The 19745-nt window shown below is 33.6% G+C and overlaps 1 protein-coding gene across 1 annotated transcript; it reads left to right on the forward strand.

Annotated features, from left to right (window-relative positions):
* Positions 1 to 2992: 2992 nt before the first annotated feature.
* Positions 2993 to 18072, forward strand: LOC143253244 (DENN domain-containing protein 10-like). Its single transcript, XM_076506787.1, has 8 exons — positions 2993 to 3099; positions 3353 to 3564; positions 3931 to 4159; positions 12857 to 12968; positions 13689 to 13897; positions 14594 to 14688; positions 16062 to 16223; positions 17889 to 18072. The coding sequence occupies exons 1-8, from the start codon at positions 3060 to 3062 to the stop codon at positions 17940 to 17942; spliced, it is 1113 nt and encodes a 370-aa protein (XP_076362902.1). The 5' UTR covers positions 2993 to 3059; the 3' UTR covers positions 17943 to 18072.
* The last annotated feature ends 1673 nt before the right edge of the window (positions 18073 to 19745 follow it).

A 19745-nucleotide genomic window follows, 5' to 3' on the forward strand; every position in this document is an offset into this window, starting at 1 on the left:
AGAGCCCTTGCCATCAGATGTTACATCCCATGGACTTCTTTTAGGTGATTTCTTAAGAGCCTCACCGGTATGATCTTTGTACTGGTTCCTCCACCGTCTAAACATGTAATTCTGGCTAAATCTCAAACACCTGGTAAGACAGACGTACAAGCTGACAGTGAAGTAAAGACGTATACATGCATTCATTACTGTAATAGCTAATACGATGCCTTGATTGGCTGAACGGGGAATACTAGCTACATCTCAAATATATCCTACTATTGCAGCTGTAAGGGATCATAGAGACTGACTGTTGAGTAGAGGTACATAAATGTATCCATACCGTAACAACATAATACTGCACCTTCCTCCCGCAACTTTCTGAAAGGTGAGCATCTAGATCAGTTTTTCACCAGTCCACATGAAATAAGGTGGGAGTTACTTCAAAGCTGATGGAATAGATTGTGCATATGGCCACTCAAGGTTTCTTCATGATATATATATTTCTATATCATATGTTTTGTCTGATCCAGATTATATATATTCCATGGACTATTATAGGAAAAGCCAGCACTTCTCTAAATTGTATTTGCTGGCTATTTAAAATATAATTTTACTATAATCCATTGCACTATCTTCAATAAATGACCTTTCTGGACTGAAGAACCCATGGAGATCTGGGCACATCATCCAGGTCTCATCTATACGACTTTTTCCCCTTCTTAAGGTTCTACAGATCTTAACTGGAATTTAATATTTGTGTTTTATACTATTTTCTAGCTTTGAGAACTTTATGAAGTGTGTACATATACACTAGGAAAAATGTAAGTTGTTTTATTAAAGCTTCGAATCGAAAGGCCAGATGAAACTACAAACACTTTGCAAGGAAATTAATGAAATGTGGTTAATGTGATCGTATTATCTAAAGGCAATAGATTTAATTCCCTTTTATTAATTTTGATACTTCAAAATGGACATTAAAAGCCTCGGGTTTTATTTAATATATAAATTTCGATTATTTTATTTGCAAATAGCCTATGATACACTTATTTCTACATTTCTTATCAAGTGGATATTTAAACAGCATCCACAAAGTAAGTAAGCAGTGCTATTTGTTAATTGAGCATAAAAGCTTTAAAATATTGTTTCCTATTATAGTCCTTTTTTCAGTATTAACGTCAGTTATTCTCACTTATAAATTTCCATGGATCCTGTATCTTAAAAAATAAACAAACATATCTTCAATTTTATTTAACCATGGAAACATAATTTTAACAAAATGATTGATAAAAACTTGATCAACAGTCTAATTCTGCAAAATATATTTTTAAAAATTAGAACTAGAAGAAGGTTTTGTTTTTGAATTTCGCGCAAAGCTACTCAGGGGCTATCTGCGCTAGCCGTCGCTAATTTAGCAGTGTAGAACTAGAGGGAAGGCAGCTAGTCATCACCACCTACTGCCAACTCTTGGGCTACTCTTTTACCAACGACTAGTGGGATTGACCGTAACCTATAACGCCCCACGGCTGAAAGGGCGAACATGTTTGGTGCGACGGGAGTTCGATCCCTCGATCCTTGGAACGCCTTAACCCACCTGGCCATGCCGGGCCTAAGAAATGAGAAATTTGTATTATGAAAACTATTATTATTTTTTGTTGAAAAATAACCTAAAATTTCAGAAATTATTTACTTTGAACTTATCAGTTGTATAAGCATAGGCTAAAGTAAGTAAAAATCGCACTAAAAATGTTAGTACCATTAACAAGAACAAATCGTTTGTTTGTTTTGGAATTTCGCACAAAGCTACTCGAGGGCTATATGTGCTAGCCGTCCCTAATTTAGCAGTGTAAGACTAGAGGGAAGGCAGCTAGTCATGACCACCCACCGCCAACTCTTGGGCTACTCTTTTACCAACGAATAGTGGGATTGACCGTCACATTATAACGCCCCCACGGCTGGGAGGGCGAGCATGTTTGACGCGACTCGGGCGCGAACCCGCGACCCTCAGATTACGAAGCGCACGCCTTAACGCGCTAGGCCATGCCAGGCCCCAGAACAAATCGTGGTTCGTATAGCAACAAAATAAACCTTAAAAAAGACAGTTTCAGAATAATTTGAACCAAAAAGGCTTATAGTTACGTCAACAAGAATCTAGTATAAAATGGAACCGAACGTATTAATAAATGATTTTTCATACATAAAAGATTGAGTTAATAGGCTAGTTTAATTTAATAAGTTCACGAAGAAAAAATATTTTTGTAATATTTTCTTAACTTTGAAGCTTGCTTATACTGTGGGGAAAGCAAAACCTTTCGAAGTTCACGAATTGTGGAATTGACCGTCACATTGTAACGCCCCCACGCCTGGGATGACGAGCATGTTTGGTGCGACCGCGATTCGAACCTGCGATCCTAGGACTAAGGCGGTCGGCCTTAATACGCTTGGCCATGCCGGACCGGTAGAAAAAAAAATAAATCCAATAACTATACTTTACATGATTGGTTTGTTTCTTTTTTTTTACCCCAATAAAATTGTGAACTTCATATGACAAGTAATTCTCACATGATTCTTAACTGAATTTTATTTTCTGTGTAATTACTAATAGTGTTTAATTAATTTACATGTCTTCTCAGTGAAATTTAAACTTATTAATGATAATATGACAATAATTTATTTTCTCAAAAAGACCCGGTGTGGCCCGGCATGGCCAAGCGTGTTACGGCGTGCGACTCGTAATCTGAGGGTCGCTGGTTCGCATCCCCGTTACGCCAAACATGCTCGCCCTTTCAGCCGTGGGGGCGTTATAATGTGACGGTCAATCCCACTATTCGTTGGTAAAAGAGTAGCCCAAGAGTTGGCGGTGGGTGGTGATGACTAGCTGCCTTCCCTCTAGTCTTACACTGCTAAATTAGGGACGGCTAGCACAGATAGCCCTTGAGTAGCTTTTTGCGAAGTTCAAAAACAAAACGAATAAACACAAAGACACGGTGTACTTATTTTGTTTTCAGATATTTTGTTTCTTACCGCAAATAAACAATTTTCGTCCGCTTTAAAGAGGACGCTGCGTTGTGTTCGGTAAAATGGAGATCTCTTGTGATTTGGTAGCTGTTGGGCTAATAGGTAAGTTGTTGTACATATTATAAATAATGCGGCTTTTGAAGCCAATTTAATTTAAGCTTTTATAGCTAAATGCAAAACTGAATAATTAAAAGTTCAATTACAATGCTTTATTACTTGGCAGTCTAATGAAATATCAAACGAATAAAGTTAGTGTTCAGTCTACCGAGTGTGTTAAATCTTGATTTGGTGATGCGTTTTTTTTTTTTAAATGAAAGGTGTTTCAGTGTATTCCTATAATTTTTCTCTCCTTTAGAAAGAGATACAAACAATGATATTCTTTGGACATGGTCATACCCATCCATAGCTTATAAAAAGAGAAATTTACTGATCCAGAAATGTGGTTTAGAGGGTGAACCAAGATCTGGTGGACCTGTTCCTCCAGTTACTTTTCGTTACTGTCATCATCATCGAGCATGGTACTACATTTACACAACAGAAGTTTTCGATACTGATAAACTTCCAAAGGTATGATATTGTGATTTTGTTTAGTTTTCTGTTATAAAAGTTTTTGTCTAAAGGATGTAAATAAATTGGCATCATTTTTAATTAACTGTATATTTAATATTATTAAGTTTATATCAAATGCTTCTGTCTAATGTTAATTTTCCCTGACAGTTGTTTATAACATTACTCTTGAATGTTTTTGAAAAATTATCTTTAAACTGTGTTTTGTTTTCATATTTTGGTCACAAATGAGCCTTTGTATTATAAATGATGTTGTTTACCTTCTATTTAAAATTATTGTAGTATATGAAAAGATAAGATTCTTTCATAAAAATATAACTTGTGAATATTGAAGTTTTCATTACATTATTTTTATTTTAACTGAAGGTAAGACAGTTTGCATTAGTCCTACAAACACTTGAGTTCAATCCTGAGAAGTATGTGAATTTATCAAAAATCCTGAGTAAAATATATTGCAAGACAGGAGACCCAACTGCTATTCTTAACCTGTATCTTTCTGTCATAATCAGAGGTTCTTGCACCACAGAAGAAAATGGAACTTTTCTGTCTAAGGAGTTTGATCAGAAAGCTGCTTTTGCAGCATCTCCAATTAGAAGTAAGTTATCCGTAAACTATAATTGAAGTGTATTTCACTTCTTATGAAACAGTGAAACATAATGCAAATGTTTGTTCTCTTCATCATCATAACAAACAAACATCTAATGTTGTTTTGCATCTTAAATAACAGTGAAAAACAGCAATTCTATTATTTAACATTTTGCCAAACATAAAGCCCAACCGAAAATAAACTTTTCTTTAAAAAGAGGCAAAAGCATTCTTAATGTTAATTTAGTTATTACATACTGTGTTGTAGCTGTATGATTAGTGAACACCTCAGTCATTCGTCACAGTATGCCTAGTTGCAGAGAGCTTTGATTAATTGTATATTCTTTGTTATTTATTTGTTTTTTTTTATTGCTCAAAAAGTAAGTTCTCAAAAGCGTTTGTGTGATTGTTTTATCAATGGATGGCTGATATTATTGTGTGTGTGTGTGTTCAAACTAGTATATTAGGTTCCTCTTTTATACTGTTCATGTTTTTTTTTGGCATTTACAATATAACATTGGCTTGTGATGTGCAATGATGTAAGACAAATATGCTTTTAATTCTTAGGACAACTTCTATTACTTCCCTTGAAGACAGGTGTGACATTAGCTAATTTCAAATCTGTTGATACTTGTCCACTGTTAAAGGACTTACAAAAGATTGTGGCAAGTGACTGTTCTCCTTTGAAACCTTTAGGGAAATATTATCTGGCCCAGGAGCCTAATCATTCTTTAAACTTCTCAATTTTATTTTAACAAGCTCAGAATTTATACCACTGTCTGGTTCAACTTTGTTTTCATATTTAAATGCTCAAGATGAGGAATACTGCTCAAGTCTTCATTAATAGAGACTGAAGAAAAAGCAAAATGTAATACTCTATCTAATTCATAATCATCAGATACAAGTCTTCCTTTATCAAGGATCCTATTCCCATCCAAACATTTTGTTTACCCCTACTGTACCATAAAAACCTTACTGTTAATTTTTATGTTTTCAGCCAAATTGTTTTTATACATCTTTTTGGATGTCCTAATTTATTGTTTGATCAACTTTCTTGATCTTCTCTGATACCAGTCAGTTTGTTTTTTTTTGTGATGCTTTTCTTTAATTTTATCTCTTAAACTCTTTGTGAGCCAATCTGTTTTTCAGTTGCAACTGCTCTTTTCTTTCTGTAAGGAATATAATTGTTTTGAATATTGAAAACATTTTTCCACATATGCACAATGTCTCCAAATAACTCAGCTACCCAATTCACAACAAACAATTCTTGTTCTATCCTTTCAAAATTTGCTTTTTTGAGATTTGGAATCAAAATACCATTATTCTTGATTTCCATGTGCAGTAAAACACCAAATCTAATACAGTATTGATCACTTGTATGTAGGTGTTCCACAGTTTCCATCCTCTCAACTGTTTCTCTATTAAAAGTTAACAATAAATCTAAATTAGCATTATTTCTAGTAAATTCCTTGGCCAGTTGTTAAAGATATCTTATATTGAAGAGTTTCCAGAAATCTTTTTCACTCACGGTTTAACTCTAGCATTTCCTATTCAATATGTTTGAAATTAAAATCATCCATAATTATGACTTCATTAACAGCTGAAATCTCAATCTCTCTTTACGGTTTGTCACTAATTTCATCAGTTTCACCTGGTGGTCTGTAACAAATTCTTGTTAAGAGTTTTATTTTCCCCTTGGTATCCTCTAACAGAAACCTAAGTTGATTCACTCACCTTGCTATCATTCTTAATATTCTTAACTTTAACAGGACATAACTCATGCTTTTTAAATGCAGTCACTCCTCCCCCTCTCTTTACTACTCTGTTCCTATTAAATTAGCTATAACCAAGCACATGAAAGTAATTTCTGTCATCAAAATCATGCACATATAATCATGTTTCAGTTATTCCCATTATATCAAAATCCTCTATTCCTACCAGTGCCCAAAATTAATCTATTTTATTTCTTACACTTCTAGCATTACAGTAGTAACAATTAAGTCTATTCTTGTAAATTTGATACAGATTTCTTATAGTACACTTTCCTCTACATCTCAGTTTTATTTCATTTAGTTTATCATTGCCCTCCCCTTCAATGTGGATTCCTGTACATGGCAAATTGACCTCTTAGGGAAGGTTGTTCTTTCATTTTACCTCCTCTGGGATCTGATCATCAACCCACATGATCCCATGAAAGGGAAGAGAGGATCCTGGTGGTTGAGGGCTCCAACCCTAACATACCACTTTGGCCTTGAATTCCTGTAGACAAACATCCTTGGGGTGGCCCACCTAGGGTCAGTTGGTTGGTCCACTTATGCTAGAATCAACCAAGTACCAGTGTTGGATGTTGTGGACATTGTATCTGATGCTGGTGTTTAGGTATAGTGTTCTCAAAATCCTGGCATTGCTGCAGTGTCCTTGTTTGGCATTATAGTGCATCCCCTCGTAGGGCTTCATGGTGAGTGGTATCAGTGGGCACTGAAATATTCTTTTTTTATTATGTAGCATCAAATAAAAACTTAAATAAAATTATTGAAAAAACAGTCCACAGGTAAACAATTGAAGATTCTGAGTAGCAATCTTCAACATCTGTAACACCTGTACCTCATTTTCTTATACTACATTCTCTTTCAGACAAACCTGTAGAGCAGATGTCTCCATTTTTCATTTAGAAGGGACTAGAGGGACTTTCTGGCTCTTCAAAGGTGTTCAAAAAACTTTGCTTTGGTGACATATTGGTGGAAACATCCACATCTCAACACAGTGAACTCCTCTTCTCCTCTTACATTCAAAGGCGATTGGGGATATACCTATTGAGGTTACACCTCATGCTACTTTGAATTTGTCCAAAGGGGTTATTATTGAGAGGGATTTGAAAAGCATCCCATAGTCAGAGATTCTCACTGGTTTCTCCACCTAAGGAATTTCTGCAGTGAGGCATACCTTCACTCGAAAGATGAAATTATGATGCCAACCAATGTCCTCATTCTCACATTTACATCAATTCATCAACCTGCCATCATCAAGGCAGGTTATCTTAATTCCAAGCCCTCTCAGATGTTCCCGATGTCAATGGTTCAGTCACTTGAATACATCATGTAATAGTTTCTTGACATGGGCTCATTGCAGTGGCAAGGACCATGATGCCTAGGAGTGTGAAACGGACCGTCATTGCATCAATTGCAATGGCTCTCACCCATCCTACTTTTGTTCTTGCCCTCAATGGTTGGAAGGAAAAGAGATGCAGCATTTTAAAATGATTCATAACATTACTTACCCCGAGACCTGAAAATTGCTGTCCACCACTTCATCTCGGATATATGATGCTGCACTTCATTCAACTACTACAGTGGGAGTGCAGATGGATCATTCTGTGCCTCCAAAAGAATTGTTCTTGAACCAAATGAAAGGTCTTTTGACCTTCAGAGTTAAAAAAGTTGATGAATCGCTGTCAACACCCATCTCTGTCCCTAGCATATATTCCAGCAAACCCCAAGATCCATTTCCTTTGGTTCTGAGTGCAAGCATTTCTATGTATACATCTTGTTTTCCTGCCCCAAGATGCAAAACAATCATTTGTTCATGTCCTCAGTCTTTGGAATCCTCTTCCAACAACAGAAACATCCCCAATTTACCCATGGCAGGATCCATGGAGGTCGATATATCTCCCTTGATTAAAGAAAATAAAGATAAAGACGTGATCAAAAACATAAGGGCTCTCCACCTAATTTGCCTACACATAAATAAAGATGGCCACTTTGATACAATGGAACTATCAAGGTTTACATTCTAATCTGGATGACGTCAAAGCACCAATTGCTTCCTACCATCTTGTACGTCTTTCCTTACAGGAAATATTTCTGAAACCTGCTGATACAGTCACCTTTCTGCAGTTTTCTTTGCACAGAAATGACAGGCTGTGTGATGGACGAGTGCATGGAGGGGTGGCCCTGTTGGTTATTCAGCATGTGCCCACTCTGTCTTTGCCACTTGACACACCCTTAGAGGCTGTAGCCATCTGTGTTTCCTTGGGTCGTACCATCACTGATTATTCTCTCTACCTGTTGCTTGTAGAGACCAGCTGATCAATCAGCTCTTGATGCTCTCATTGAACAGTTGCTGTCTCCCTTTTTAATCCTAGGGGGCTTTAATGGACATCATCCCCTCTGGGGAAGTGCTGATATTGATGGATAGGGTTGCTCTGTAGAGTATATGCTCTCCAATCACAACCTTTTTCTTTTCAATACTGGTTCTTATACTTATTTTTGTGCACCTAATCAGTCCTTTACTGCTATTCATCTCTCAGTTTGCTCCTCTTCTCTATTCTCCCACTTTTCATAGAGGGTTAACAATAACCCATGAGGAAGAATCATTTTCCTATATTTTGAGAGAGACTAGCTGTGGTTGATGCCATCTGACCCGCATGCCCCAGTGGAAGCTGGATCAAGCAAACTGGCCATCTTTGACTGCTCTCGCAGATCTTGATCCTGCCATCATCTGTAAGCCATCAATAAACAACTATGTGACAGCAGTAACTGACTGTATTGTACAGTCACTGAACATCCTGCATGTTTTCTCTTCCACCACTTAGGAAGCGGATCAATGTTTTATGCTAAAGATATATCATACTCTTATTCGATCAAAACTAGACTATGGATCACTGGTCTATGGCTCTGCCAGGACCACACCCTTAAAGATGCTGGACCCCGTTCATCACTAGGGAATTCAGCTCTGCACAAGGGCTTTTTGCATTTCTCCAGTTCAGAGCTTATACACAGTATCATGAACCTTCTTTGCATCTCAGCCATTTGCAACTCTCTTTACTGTATGCTTCAAAACTTCATTCCTTACCAAAGCATCCCATTTGGCATTGTGTTTTCCTTCCTTGGTGGGCCATGCTTTATTAGAACAGAGAATCTACTGTTGCTCCTTTTGCCCTTCGTATACAGGTGCAGATGGGTGAATTAGGTCTATCCATGAATAACATTGCTGTATCCACTGGTCAGCCCATCTCACCATGGCTTATTACTGTCCCCAAATGTGACCTGTCTTTAAGTCATCTGAGAAAAGCACACACACTCCCGATTGGAATTACTGTCTGTTATTTGCTGAACATCTTTCGAACCATCCTTCCATTCCTATTTATACAGATAGTTTGAAAACAGATGACTCTGTGGGCTCTGCTATGGTTTGTTGTGGTCTGGTGGTTGCATGCAGAATCTCCTCTGTAGCTTCTACGTTCACTGCTGAACTCCATTCCTCTTGCCCTAGATCACATAGAAATTGAGCAGTACTCAAATTGCACAATTTATACAGACTCGCTTAGTTCTTTACTAGCCTGAAATCTCTTCTTATTAATTCTTACCCTGTTCTTGCCGATATTCAAAACTAACTAGCCCATTTCTCTTTAATATCTACTTCTAACCAGATTTTCTGGATACCAGGCCATGTTTCTGTTTGCAGGAATAGGCTCACTCACACAGCAGCTAAGTCTGTCTGGTTTGGCACTATCACTGCTGTGACTGTTCCATACATGGACTTTGGTTCTATATTCAAGGCTAGGCTCTGTGCCGGTTAACAGTTGACTTGGAGTGAGCAACATGAAAACAAGCTTTTCCAAAAATAAAACCCTCTATAGGACTTTTGCCATCTTCTTTCCATAAGAATCAGAAAAGGAAGTTGTTCCAACTAGGTAATGCATTGGTCACAGTTTTTTAACTCATCATTTTCTTTTATCTGAGACTGATGCACTGATGTGTTTGTGTAACATTCAGGTCACAATAAGCCACATTTTACTGTCTTGCCATTGTTACAACTCTGAACAATGGCACCAATTAGTCCTAAGGTTTATCTGTAACATTAGACAGTGTTATTGGTGATGGTGACACTGTCCACTTTAGAAATGTTTTTAGTTTTTAAAGGCCATTAATCTTTTTAATGCTATTTAAGTTGTTTTCTTTTTTTAATTCATACATCAGACCATTTTTAATGTGATTCCCTTTTAAGAATCAACGTACACCTAGTTTGATTTGAAATTAGAAAGTGGCCATAAAATCAAATAACTCTAAACCAGGACTGAAAAGGCCAACTTCAGGTGACTAATGCTGCTGTTTGAACTACCCATTAGTCATCCTGGCAAGTTATATTAATTACAATTTTGCTACAAGTTTTTTAAAGTTTGTATTACTTTACTTTCTGAAAATGGCCATAATGTCAAAACATTTGAAACCGGGACTGGAAAGGCCAACTTCAAGTGACCAGTGCTAATTTTTTAACTTATTCTGGTAAGTTATGATAATTACAGTTATGCTACAGAAAGTTCTTTACAACTGGTATTACTGTAGTTTTTCTCTTACTGCTGTAGACCAGATATAAAAATTGGATTTAAGGCTATTTTTGTTTTTAATTCAAAAATTGAATTTTGTCTTGTTTTACATTAATTTTCTTTTATGAATTTTAAGAATTTCACTTCAATTTTTACTTTTTACTGGATGTTTGTTGCAGATATCCTAGTCGCTTTGCACCATAAAACACCAAACCAACCAACCAATCATTGCCCTCACCACTATATAGTTCAAGTTTAAATCTTCCTTTACAGCTGAGTTATTAGCCCTTGCAAACCTGCCAGACCCTTTCCTACTTAGTTATGAACCATCCATTCCAAAAAGTGCCCTCCTTTTACTGAACTGATCCAACAAGCCCAACCAACTAACCTGTTCATCTTTACATATTAATTTCTGCTTTCCACTTAGCCCTAGTGGCCTACTCAAAATTTCATCTACACAACTAATTCTTAGTAGTAGTCCTGATGCAATTAATTCATGGCCTTTATTTATAAATGCATTTATTAACCCTTTGTACTTATTAATTAGTTCTAACTTTTCTTTATATCATTAGCCCCTATATGCACAACAACAACCTTATCACTGATAGTCCCCTTTATTATAGCACTTGTTCTGTCAGTTATGTCTTCCACCTATGCTTCAGGGTACCATAATCTTACTCTTTTCTCCCTATTTACCTCACAGACAATTCTATCTACTTGCTGTGTCAAAAAATCACCTATAACTATATTATTTTTAAATTTATAATGCATATTCTTCTCTACTCATTTTGTTTTCCCTCTTTCACTACTTTTAACCCTAATACTATCCTTTTTAACTTCTTGAATATTGTTGTTAATCTTAGCAGGACTTCAATAGGAGCTTAAGTTTTTATATGCAAGGGAAGAATTAGCTGTCACTTCCCACAGTTTATACTCCTCTTTATCTGTTTCCTCAAATTTAGTTAGGGTTGCCTCTAACCTACAAACTCTACGTGTAAATTGAACATCCTCACTCCTAGCTTCCTGAAAAGTGCATAGTGGCTCAGAGTTTCCAGATAAAGCTATCACACCTAACAAAATGGAAATACTTAACTGCCAAACTACTCTTAACCATTGTATTGTTTGTAGAATTAAAATAAGCACTCGTTGCTATGATTAAATTCCAGTAGCATATTAACACTGTTAATCCTAAGTTTGACAATTAACTAGTTTTCAGAATGTATTTATTAAATAAAACAATGTATTCAACTTGTCTTACAATCTCTCTGCAAGATGAATTATAACTAAGCCTAATCTAACGTACTATACACAACACGACTGAAATCTACATGAAAAGCTTATACCTACTATTTTAGACCCCAATCTTATTAAACCTCATTATTATTTTGTTATTTAACTCTTTTTCTGAGGACAAAACCAAATAACATTAAAAAATTTATAATATTACAAGAACTTAGCTTTCTAATATCTTCTTTTTTCAAATAGCACTCTCTACCATAAGCTTTATATGCCCAAAGCATAACTTTTTTCTAGCAAAAAAAAAGTGACTTGGTGAAGAAAATAAGATTCTCTGAAGGACAAATTGTATAGAGTCAAAACTAGGATATTTATGAAATTCATCTGTTCAATATTTAATCATTACACTTCTAAATTACACAAAATGTTTTAGTAATGATTATTTTTAAAAAATCCAGAACATTTGTTTGTTTGTAGAGTAAATTATTATTATTACTGTACTCTAGAATATAATAAAATTTAGTTTATCTTTTCATTATCAGTTGTTCATTTTGGTTGAGTACAATTCCAAAGATCTGTTGAAGTGGTTTGTTTTGGTTTTTTTTCCCTAGTATTGGCTTTTAGAAGCTGCAGTTTAATATTTTTTTTTCTATTTTTTTACCAGATATTTCAATGTAGGAATATATAACCCCTAGAGAGTCTTAACTTGAACTGAATATATCATTTTTCCTTGTGATTGTTTCATTTCACAAGTAAAAGCCTTGCTTACTTTTGAGGAAATGAGTTTAGTTCTTGCTTTACCAGGTATTACCTTTTGTATGGGTAAACTTGTTTTTATCAGCCAACAAGTATAATGCATTAAGTATTTGATGGCCTGTTTTGATTGTTCTAAAGGGAATTAAATCATGCAGAAGATTTTTATATATTTTATCAAAAATATTTTATTGGAAAGAGAATAAATTATATTGTTAGTTCTAATGATAACATTATAAGTTGTATGATCTAACCTATAAATAGCACTGTATATTTTCTAGTTGTTTATTAATGCTTCAACTTGATTAACTTAATTTTTGGCTGAGATTTCTGTAAAGATTATTGGATTATAAAGAAGATACATCACTTTCTGATTTCTTTAAAACTGTTTAGATGTCATCACTACCTTTGGTTTGGAGAGCATCTTGATTTATACAGCGTTAATACTGAAGAAGCGTATCATTGTTTACCATCATCAGCTAGATGCATTACTTTCATTTATGAGGTAAATACTGCCATTTAATAATTTTGGCATCATCTCCTACATTATTTATTTTCATCATTGTTTAAGTTTAATGTTATATTTAATGTAATTTATCATTATACACTATGGCTTTATACTGGTGACCATATTATTATCTGTACTTGCCTCAAATGTATCTGTCAGTATTTTTACAACCCTGTTTTATATATATTTAGTTATATATGTATTTGAAATGCAATGCATTTGATAAGACTGAAATTTAATTGTTTTCATGTGTTGTATAATTTTAAAACATTTATTATATATATATCACATAATTATCCTAAACATTAGGAGGTGACAGTATTAAGAAAAAATTTTCAGAGTGACTTATTTTCAAGATTTTGTGTTTCATGTTATTAAAAATGTTTCATAAGTTTAAAAATATATAGTTTTACTATAGTGGAGTATATACCTTAATAACTCCTTTTTGTAATGTTTTGGATATGTTATTGTTTAAAAGAATTACACTGAAATTGTTAACTATGTGCACAGAAATTACTCATGAAAAAAGTTAGTATATTTTCTGTAAGAGGGTATTCACAAAGAGATACAACTTATGTGTGAATTTGTTTAAACATAATTATTTTACAACAAATATTTCTTCTTGAGTTGAGGTGCAAGAGTTGCCATCCTTTCAATTTTTTTTGGCAATCTGTTTAAACTGCTAAGTATCATTATTTAATTTCTTGACAACTGCAGAACTTTACCAGCCTTAGTGTGGCATAGACAAAACTGGAATATTCTTTATCCCTACATGGAACTGAGTGAGAGTGAATGTGCTGAACTAACCAGTCTACAGACTTATGCTGCAGGGTTCATAGATGCTGGTGTGGAAACACATACAGATTTGTATGATGTTTTTGTTAATCTTGCTGCTACTGAAATCACAATTGCTTCACATGCAAAAGGTACAAAATTGATTTTTATTTATTTTTGTTGTTTTTATTTGGATCATATGACACTAACCGATATAGAGCATTTTAATGTTGTTTTTTTTAAACTATTCTTACAAGTGTGAGTTTTACCAGAATGTTGTTTATATTTAGGATATTACCAGAATTAAACTTATGTTTTACTAAATATTTATGAAAACATTAAATACCAGACACACCTATCAAGTGAATGTGAAAGTCTCTCTGAAACTTTGTTTTCATAATGACTTATGTTTATTCAAGAATAGATATTTGTTTTTGATATTTCAATATATTCTAAATGATAGTTTTTCAAATTCAAACAATATTTTTTTGAGAAATAAAAATTATTGTTCCTAATTTGTTATAGAGGTTTTTATGGATAATTTCTTGATATGAATGAAACCTAAAATAGAAAAAGTCTCTAGTCGCTAAAAAAATTAATTTTAAACAATTTAAACTGGAGAATTGCTCCAAATAAACGAAGTACTGTCATTAGAAGAACATCAAAAATACAAAATATTACAATTATAAGCACTTCAAAGGATCAAAATGGTCACAGGGCTACAACAGTTTAAAAGAAGTGCTGTGCAATACAGCAAAAAAAAAGAAGCAGTAATGCACTGTATTGATTGCCTAACTATGAATTGAATTTTTTTATGAGCATTGTGTAATTTATGTCTTATCTTTCAGAGGCGTTCGGAATGAGCAAAACTCATAAAGATATTGCTATGTTTATGGTAAGACAAGCAGAAAATACAGAACTTTCGAACCAAGACATTGTTCGAGTAAGTATTTATCATATTTTTCAGTTTCCTTGTGTTAATCATGAAATTCTGATATCCTTCATAGTTATCAGTTGTAAAAGAATGTGTACTATCGGACACCAAGAGTAATTTGAAAGAAAATATATCCTATAAATTCACCTTTTGCTTTATTTTTTATGTATTGTGTCATATAAGAAAGGGGAAGAAGAAATAGGTTTTAAAAATTATGTACCTTAAATGTTATAGCTTGAGTTTATTTTCATTTGAGTAGGGGTCATGTGTTCAAAGAGTTATCTTTTGTTTTTCAAACATAAATTTTATCTTTTATTTTTACTCAAAACTCTACATGTGGTTTTGATAAAGATGTTTCACAAGTATAATAATTTTATAATTTCCAAATTTGAAACAGAGTTCAATAAAGTTTAAGAATTATAAAATAATAAATATGTCACTATTTTGGAGAAAGAATATTAATTCAATATTCTTAATTCAAAGTTTATTTCACATACCTGCCTGAAATTTGGTAGTTTTTAGTCACATGTACAAATCTGTTGTTCATAAGCAAATCTGGTGTTTTACAAATGTATTTGTTCTCAGGATATGTCTGTGAATTGATCACTTCAGTCTGACTCAGACTGTGACTGGTCAAAGTGCAAGGTGATCTTTATATGAAAATTAAACATCATATAGCTTGTATAATGTACTTGCATAACCTGTATAACCTCTTAAATTCATACCTACAGTTTTTCTTCAGCATTTCTATATGTATCTGATAAGTGCACTCCTCTACTCTGAATTATCTCTAAATTACTAGTGTATGGCAAAGTAAATAGTTGGTAACCCTTAATATTAGATATTTAATACTATGTTGTACTACACTTTGTAAAATGTTGTAGCATACACACTGCACACTGTGCATATAAGGTTAAGCTGATTATGTGGTTTCATACAACTCATAACTGGTAGGAAAATTGCATGCTCAGATCATGTAATTTTACAAATTCATTATGTTTTGTAATTATGTTAAACTATTATAATCTAGGAAAATAAATTATTCCAGAATTTTTAAGAAATCTTATTTATTCTAAGTTACATGACTATATGCAGGATTATAAAGCATTGTCAGGTTGTTTAACATTTGCTTTACTGTAAAATTTCTAGAGCAGTGATTATACAAGCTATACAAATGTAACAAGAAATATGTTAAATCAGACCAAAAGTTAAAGATACCTGAAAAAGATAAGTTATAATATTCAGACTATATAGAAATAATATATAAGGTTTTTAATCTGTTTTTTAATAATTCTTCTAATTAATACAAATAATTTATTCTTTTCTTTCCCTGCTTTTATTGTTTAAATTTCATTTAGTTTGATGTTTTGTGTTTTGAGCAGGAAATTTCTTTGAAAACGATGGAACTCCTAAACAATCTGAAGTCATTGTCTTCAGAAGAGGTAGATGGTCATCCGATGGTGACCTTAGAAAGTCTGAAGGAGCATAAGCTTGCTGCTTCTCTAGAAAACTTTTTATGGAACCTGGCAGTGGCAGAAGGCTTTGTAAAAGTTTGATACTGTGTTCTGTGTGTGTAGTAATGTAATAAAATAGTATAAAGTTTGTTAAGGATTTTTCATTATTTGGCCTGCTGTGAGTCCATTGTTTGACTCATTCTGGATAATTTAATAAAATTTCATAGTTACATTCTCAATAATAGTAATTTTGGTAGTGAAGTGACCTTTCATGGCCAAGGAGTTAAGATATTTGTGTATGTGTGATGTTATAAAAATAAAATTACTTTGTTATGTGATGAGTTAAAGCTTTAACAGTAGTTTTTTTAAAAGGAAGTTTGATATAGTTGTGTTAATACATGACTAATAGTGGAACATCTGGTAAAAAAGTATTGTCATTTGATCAGTACTAGAAAGCTGGGTCAAGTTGTGTCTGTACATTTCTAAAATAAAAGGTTTTTGATAAGAATTCTCTATTACAGAAATGTTGGTAACAATCAACAGTTACTTGGTCAGTATCGTGCACTCTGCAAGATATAATGTAAGGAATAGGCTAGAAGTAATAAATTTAATGGAGACGTTGCCATTTTTATAAAGATCAGCCATATAGTCAGTAGATGAAAACTGAAAAAAAACTGGTATATGGGATTAGCTGCAGAGATCTTAAATTTTTCTAATAGGTAAAGGTAACTAAATGACTACAAAAATACTCATATTCTATTGAAGAGTATTAACAATAGTTATAAACAACTAAAATGTTATTGTATTATCAATGAACATGAATATCCATATGTGTGTGTGTTTGTATAATCAGAATGGGTGTGTTTAAAGTTCATTCATAATACTGGAAGAAGTCTATTGTAATTTCAAATAATTAGAAATATTACTTATGTTTAAGTTGTAAAAAGTAGATTAATGCAAAAGAGAAACTATGTTGCACTATAGCAGAGGTGTAATGAAAGGTGTAATGATATTGAAGGTTTGCCAATTATAATGTGAACTGCTCTTACCTAAAATATTATTGGATACTTTGTAAAATATAGCAGTCTATATTTGGGGGTGTACATGAGTTAATGAAAAGATGAATAAATATCAATAGATTATGAACCTGTCACAGGGAATAAGACATTATTAAAAAAGATACGTAACAAACCATACCTGGAGCATTATGCTGCTGATTAAAGTCATGTTTTAGTTTTTTATCAGTCCAAGAAGTATATGTGTAAAAATTCTTTAAAGGTAGATAAATGACATTCATTGTGAAAACTAAAATAAAAATGTATGTGTACATACATACTTACATAATATTTTTGGTGTCATATTTATCAAAAATTATGATTAGCCTAAAGTCAGAAGCTAGGCTATTCTTGCTATTTTTTGAATAAAACAAAATGTTTTGTAAACGTTTTGTAAATTTTCATTTCAAATTATTCGTAGCATTGTTTTATAATAACTGAGAATATTTATTATCCATTGTTTTTGTTCATAGAGAAAAATGCTGTGACTTTGCTTCCTTAATACAAGTTTTTCTTAATCCTTTGTTTTGCCAAGTTTCATTTTTTATTGACATTTTTGTTATGCTTTTTGATGTTGACGTAGTATATTTCCAAAATTATGTAGTAAAACTAAATAGTTCTGTAAAAGTAATAAAACATTTTTCAATAGTGAGTTTTACACAATTAAAATTAAGACATTTTATTTTCTGTACTGTTTCAGATACCCATGTATCTTCAGAATGTGAAACCAACCAATCATAACATGCTAGCATGAACAGGTGGTTAGGGTGCTCAGCTCGTAATCTGGGGGTCGTGGGTTCAAATCCTTATCACACCAAACACGCTCGCCCTTTCAGTCGTGGAGGCATTATAGTGTAACGGTCATTCACACTATTCATTGGTAAAATGCCAAGAGTTGACAGTGGGTGATGATGACTAGCTGCCTTACCTCTACATTTTCACTACTAAATCAGGGAAAGCTAGTGCAGATAGCTTTCGTTCAGCTTTGCACAAAATTCAAAATCAAACAGACCAATATAACACGCCCTCCGTCATGTACCAGAATACTATAAATACCGACAACGTCATACTTACACAGTCCTAAAGAAGAAAGATGGTTCTCTATACTCGTGTTTTTACAACAAGCAGTCAAAATATAAGAACTCTTGATTAAATCCAAACAAATTCCACAATTTGTTATTGTAAATAAGAATTACTTTAAGATGTTTATACATTTATTTTTAAAATTTGTTTCTAAAATATGTGTGTGTGTGTGTGTGTGTATATATATATATAAATAAATTATGAGTTTGTTTCGTTATTTTAGTTCTTTAACAGAGATGGCAGCACCATAATATTTTGCATTTGTGACGTTCTCTTATTAGTTTGTGCCTGGCATTGCCAGATGGTTAGGGCGTTCGACTCGTAATCTAAGGGTCGCGGGCTCGAATCCCCTTCTCACCAAACATGTTCTCCCATTCAGCCGTAGGGGTGTTATAAACTTATGGTGAATCCCAATATTCGTTAGTAAAAGAATAACTAGTTGGCGGTGGGTGGTGATTACTAGCTGGCTTCCTTCTAGTCTTACACTGCTAAATTAGGGACGGCTAGCACAGATAGCCCTCGAGTAGCTTTGTGCGAAATTCCAAAAAAAAAAAAAATCCTTCTAGTCTTACACTGTTAAATTAGGGACCGCCCTCGTTTAGCTTTGTGCAAAGTTTATAAAAAATAACTATAATTCGTTTCTTGCTATGTAACACTAAAACTGCAAGTTATTAGAATGATTCAGCTCATGTAACTCGGTGTTTAATGAATTAAATCATTCTACAGAGTAAATAGTTTTTCCATTCATCAAATGTTGTAGATCTCTTTGAGTCGAATAATCAAAGAATAAAAATAAAATCCACCTGGCGTAAAGCATTATTATTAATATTAATTTTGATAACTAGTAACTTATGGTTTTATTAATTAATCTTAAATTATTATGTTGTAAAAGCGTGAAGTATCTAATGACTTTTTTGTATACAAATAAATAAGTTTTATCAGTTCATACAATTTCTCACTGGAAAGGAATAGAAATTGTTTATTTATTATAGTAAAACCACACAGGGCTATCTGTTGAGTCCACCGAGGGGAATCGAACCCCTAATTTTCGTGTTGTAGATCCGTAGACTTATCGCTCTACAAACGGAGGACTGGAATGGAAATACCTTTCTATACTGAGTAATCAATTACCAAATGTTTCGAATAACTTTTTATTCCAACAACACAATATTGAGTTGTAAAAATCAAATGAATTGTGAATAATCGTAATTCTGTATTTCACGTTTACAAGCGAACATATTCAACTCACATTTACACATATTGGTTTGTTTGTTTTTGAATTTCGCGCAAAGCTACACGAGAGCCATCTGCGCTCGTCCTCCCTAATTTAGCAGTGTAAGGCTAGAGGGAAAGCAGCTAATCATCACCACCCACTTCCAATTCTTGGGCCACTCTTTTACCAACAGCTGAAAGGCCAAGCATGTTTGGTGTGAGTGGGATTCGAATCCGCGACCCTTAGATTACGAGTCGAGTG

This window comes from Tachypleus tridentatus, chromosome 1, assembly GCF_004210375.1.
Source record: "Tachypleus tridentatus isolate NWPU-2018 chromosome 1, ASM421037v1, whole genome shotgun sequence".
Taxonomy (NCBI): domain Eukaryota; kingdom Metazoa; phylum Arthropoda; class Merostomata; order Xiphosura; family Limulidae; genus Tachypleus; species Tachypleus tridentatus.

Coding starts and splice junctions, on each gene's coding strand:
- LOC143253244 (XM_076506787.1), top strand. CDS start 3,060: ATGGAGATCTCTTGTGATTTGGTAGCTGTTGGGCTAATAG. Junction 13,898..14,593: donor AATTGCTTCACATGCAAAAG/GTACAAAATTGA, acceptor CTTATCTTTCAG/AGGCGTTCGGAATGAGCAAA. Junction 14,689..16,061: donor CGAACCAAGACATTGTTCGA/GTAAGTATTTAT, acceptor TGTTTTGAGCAG/GAAATTTCTTTGAAAACGAT.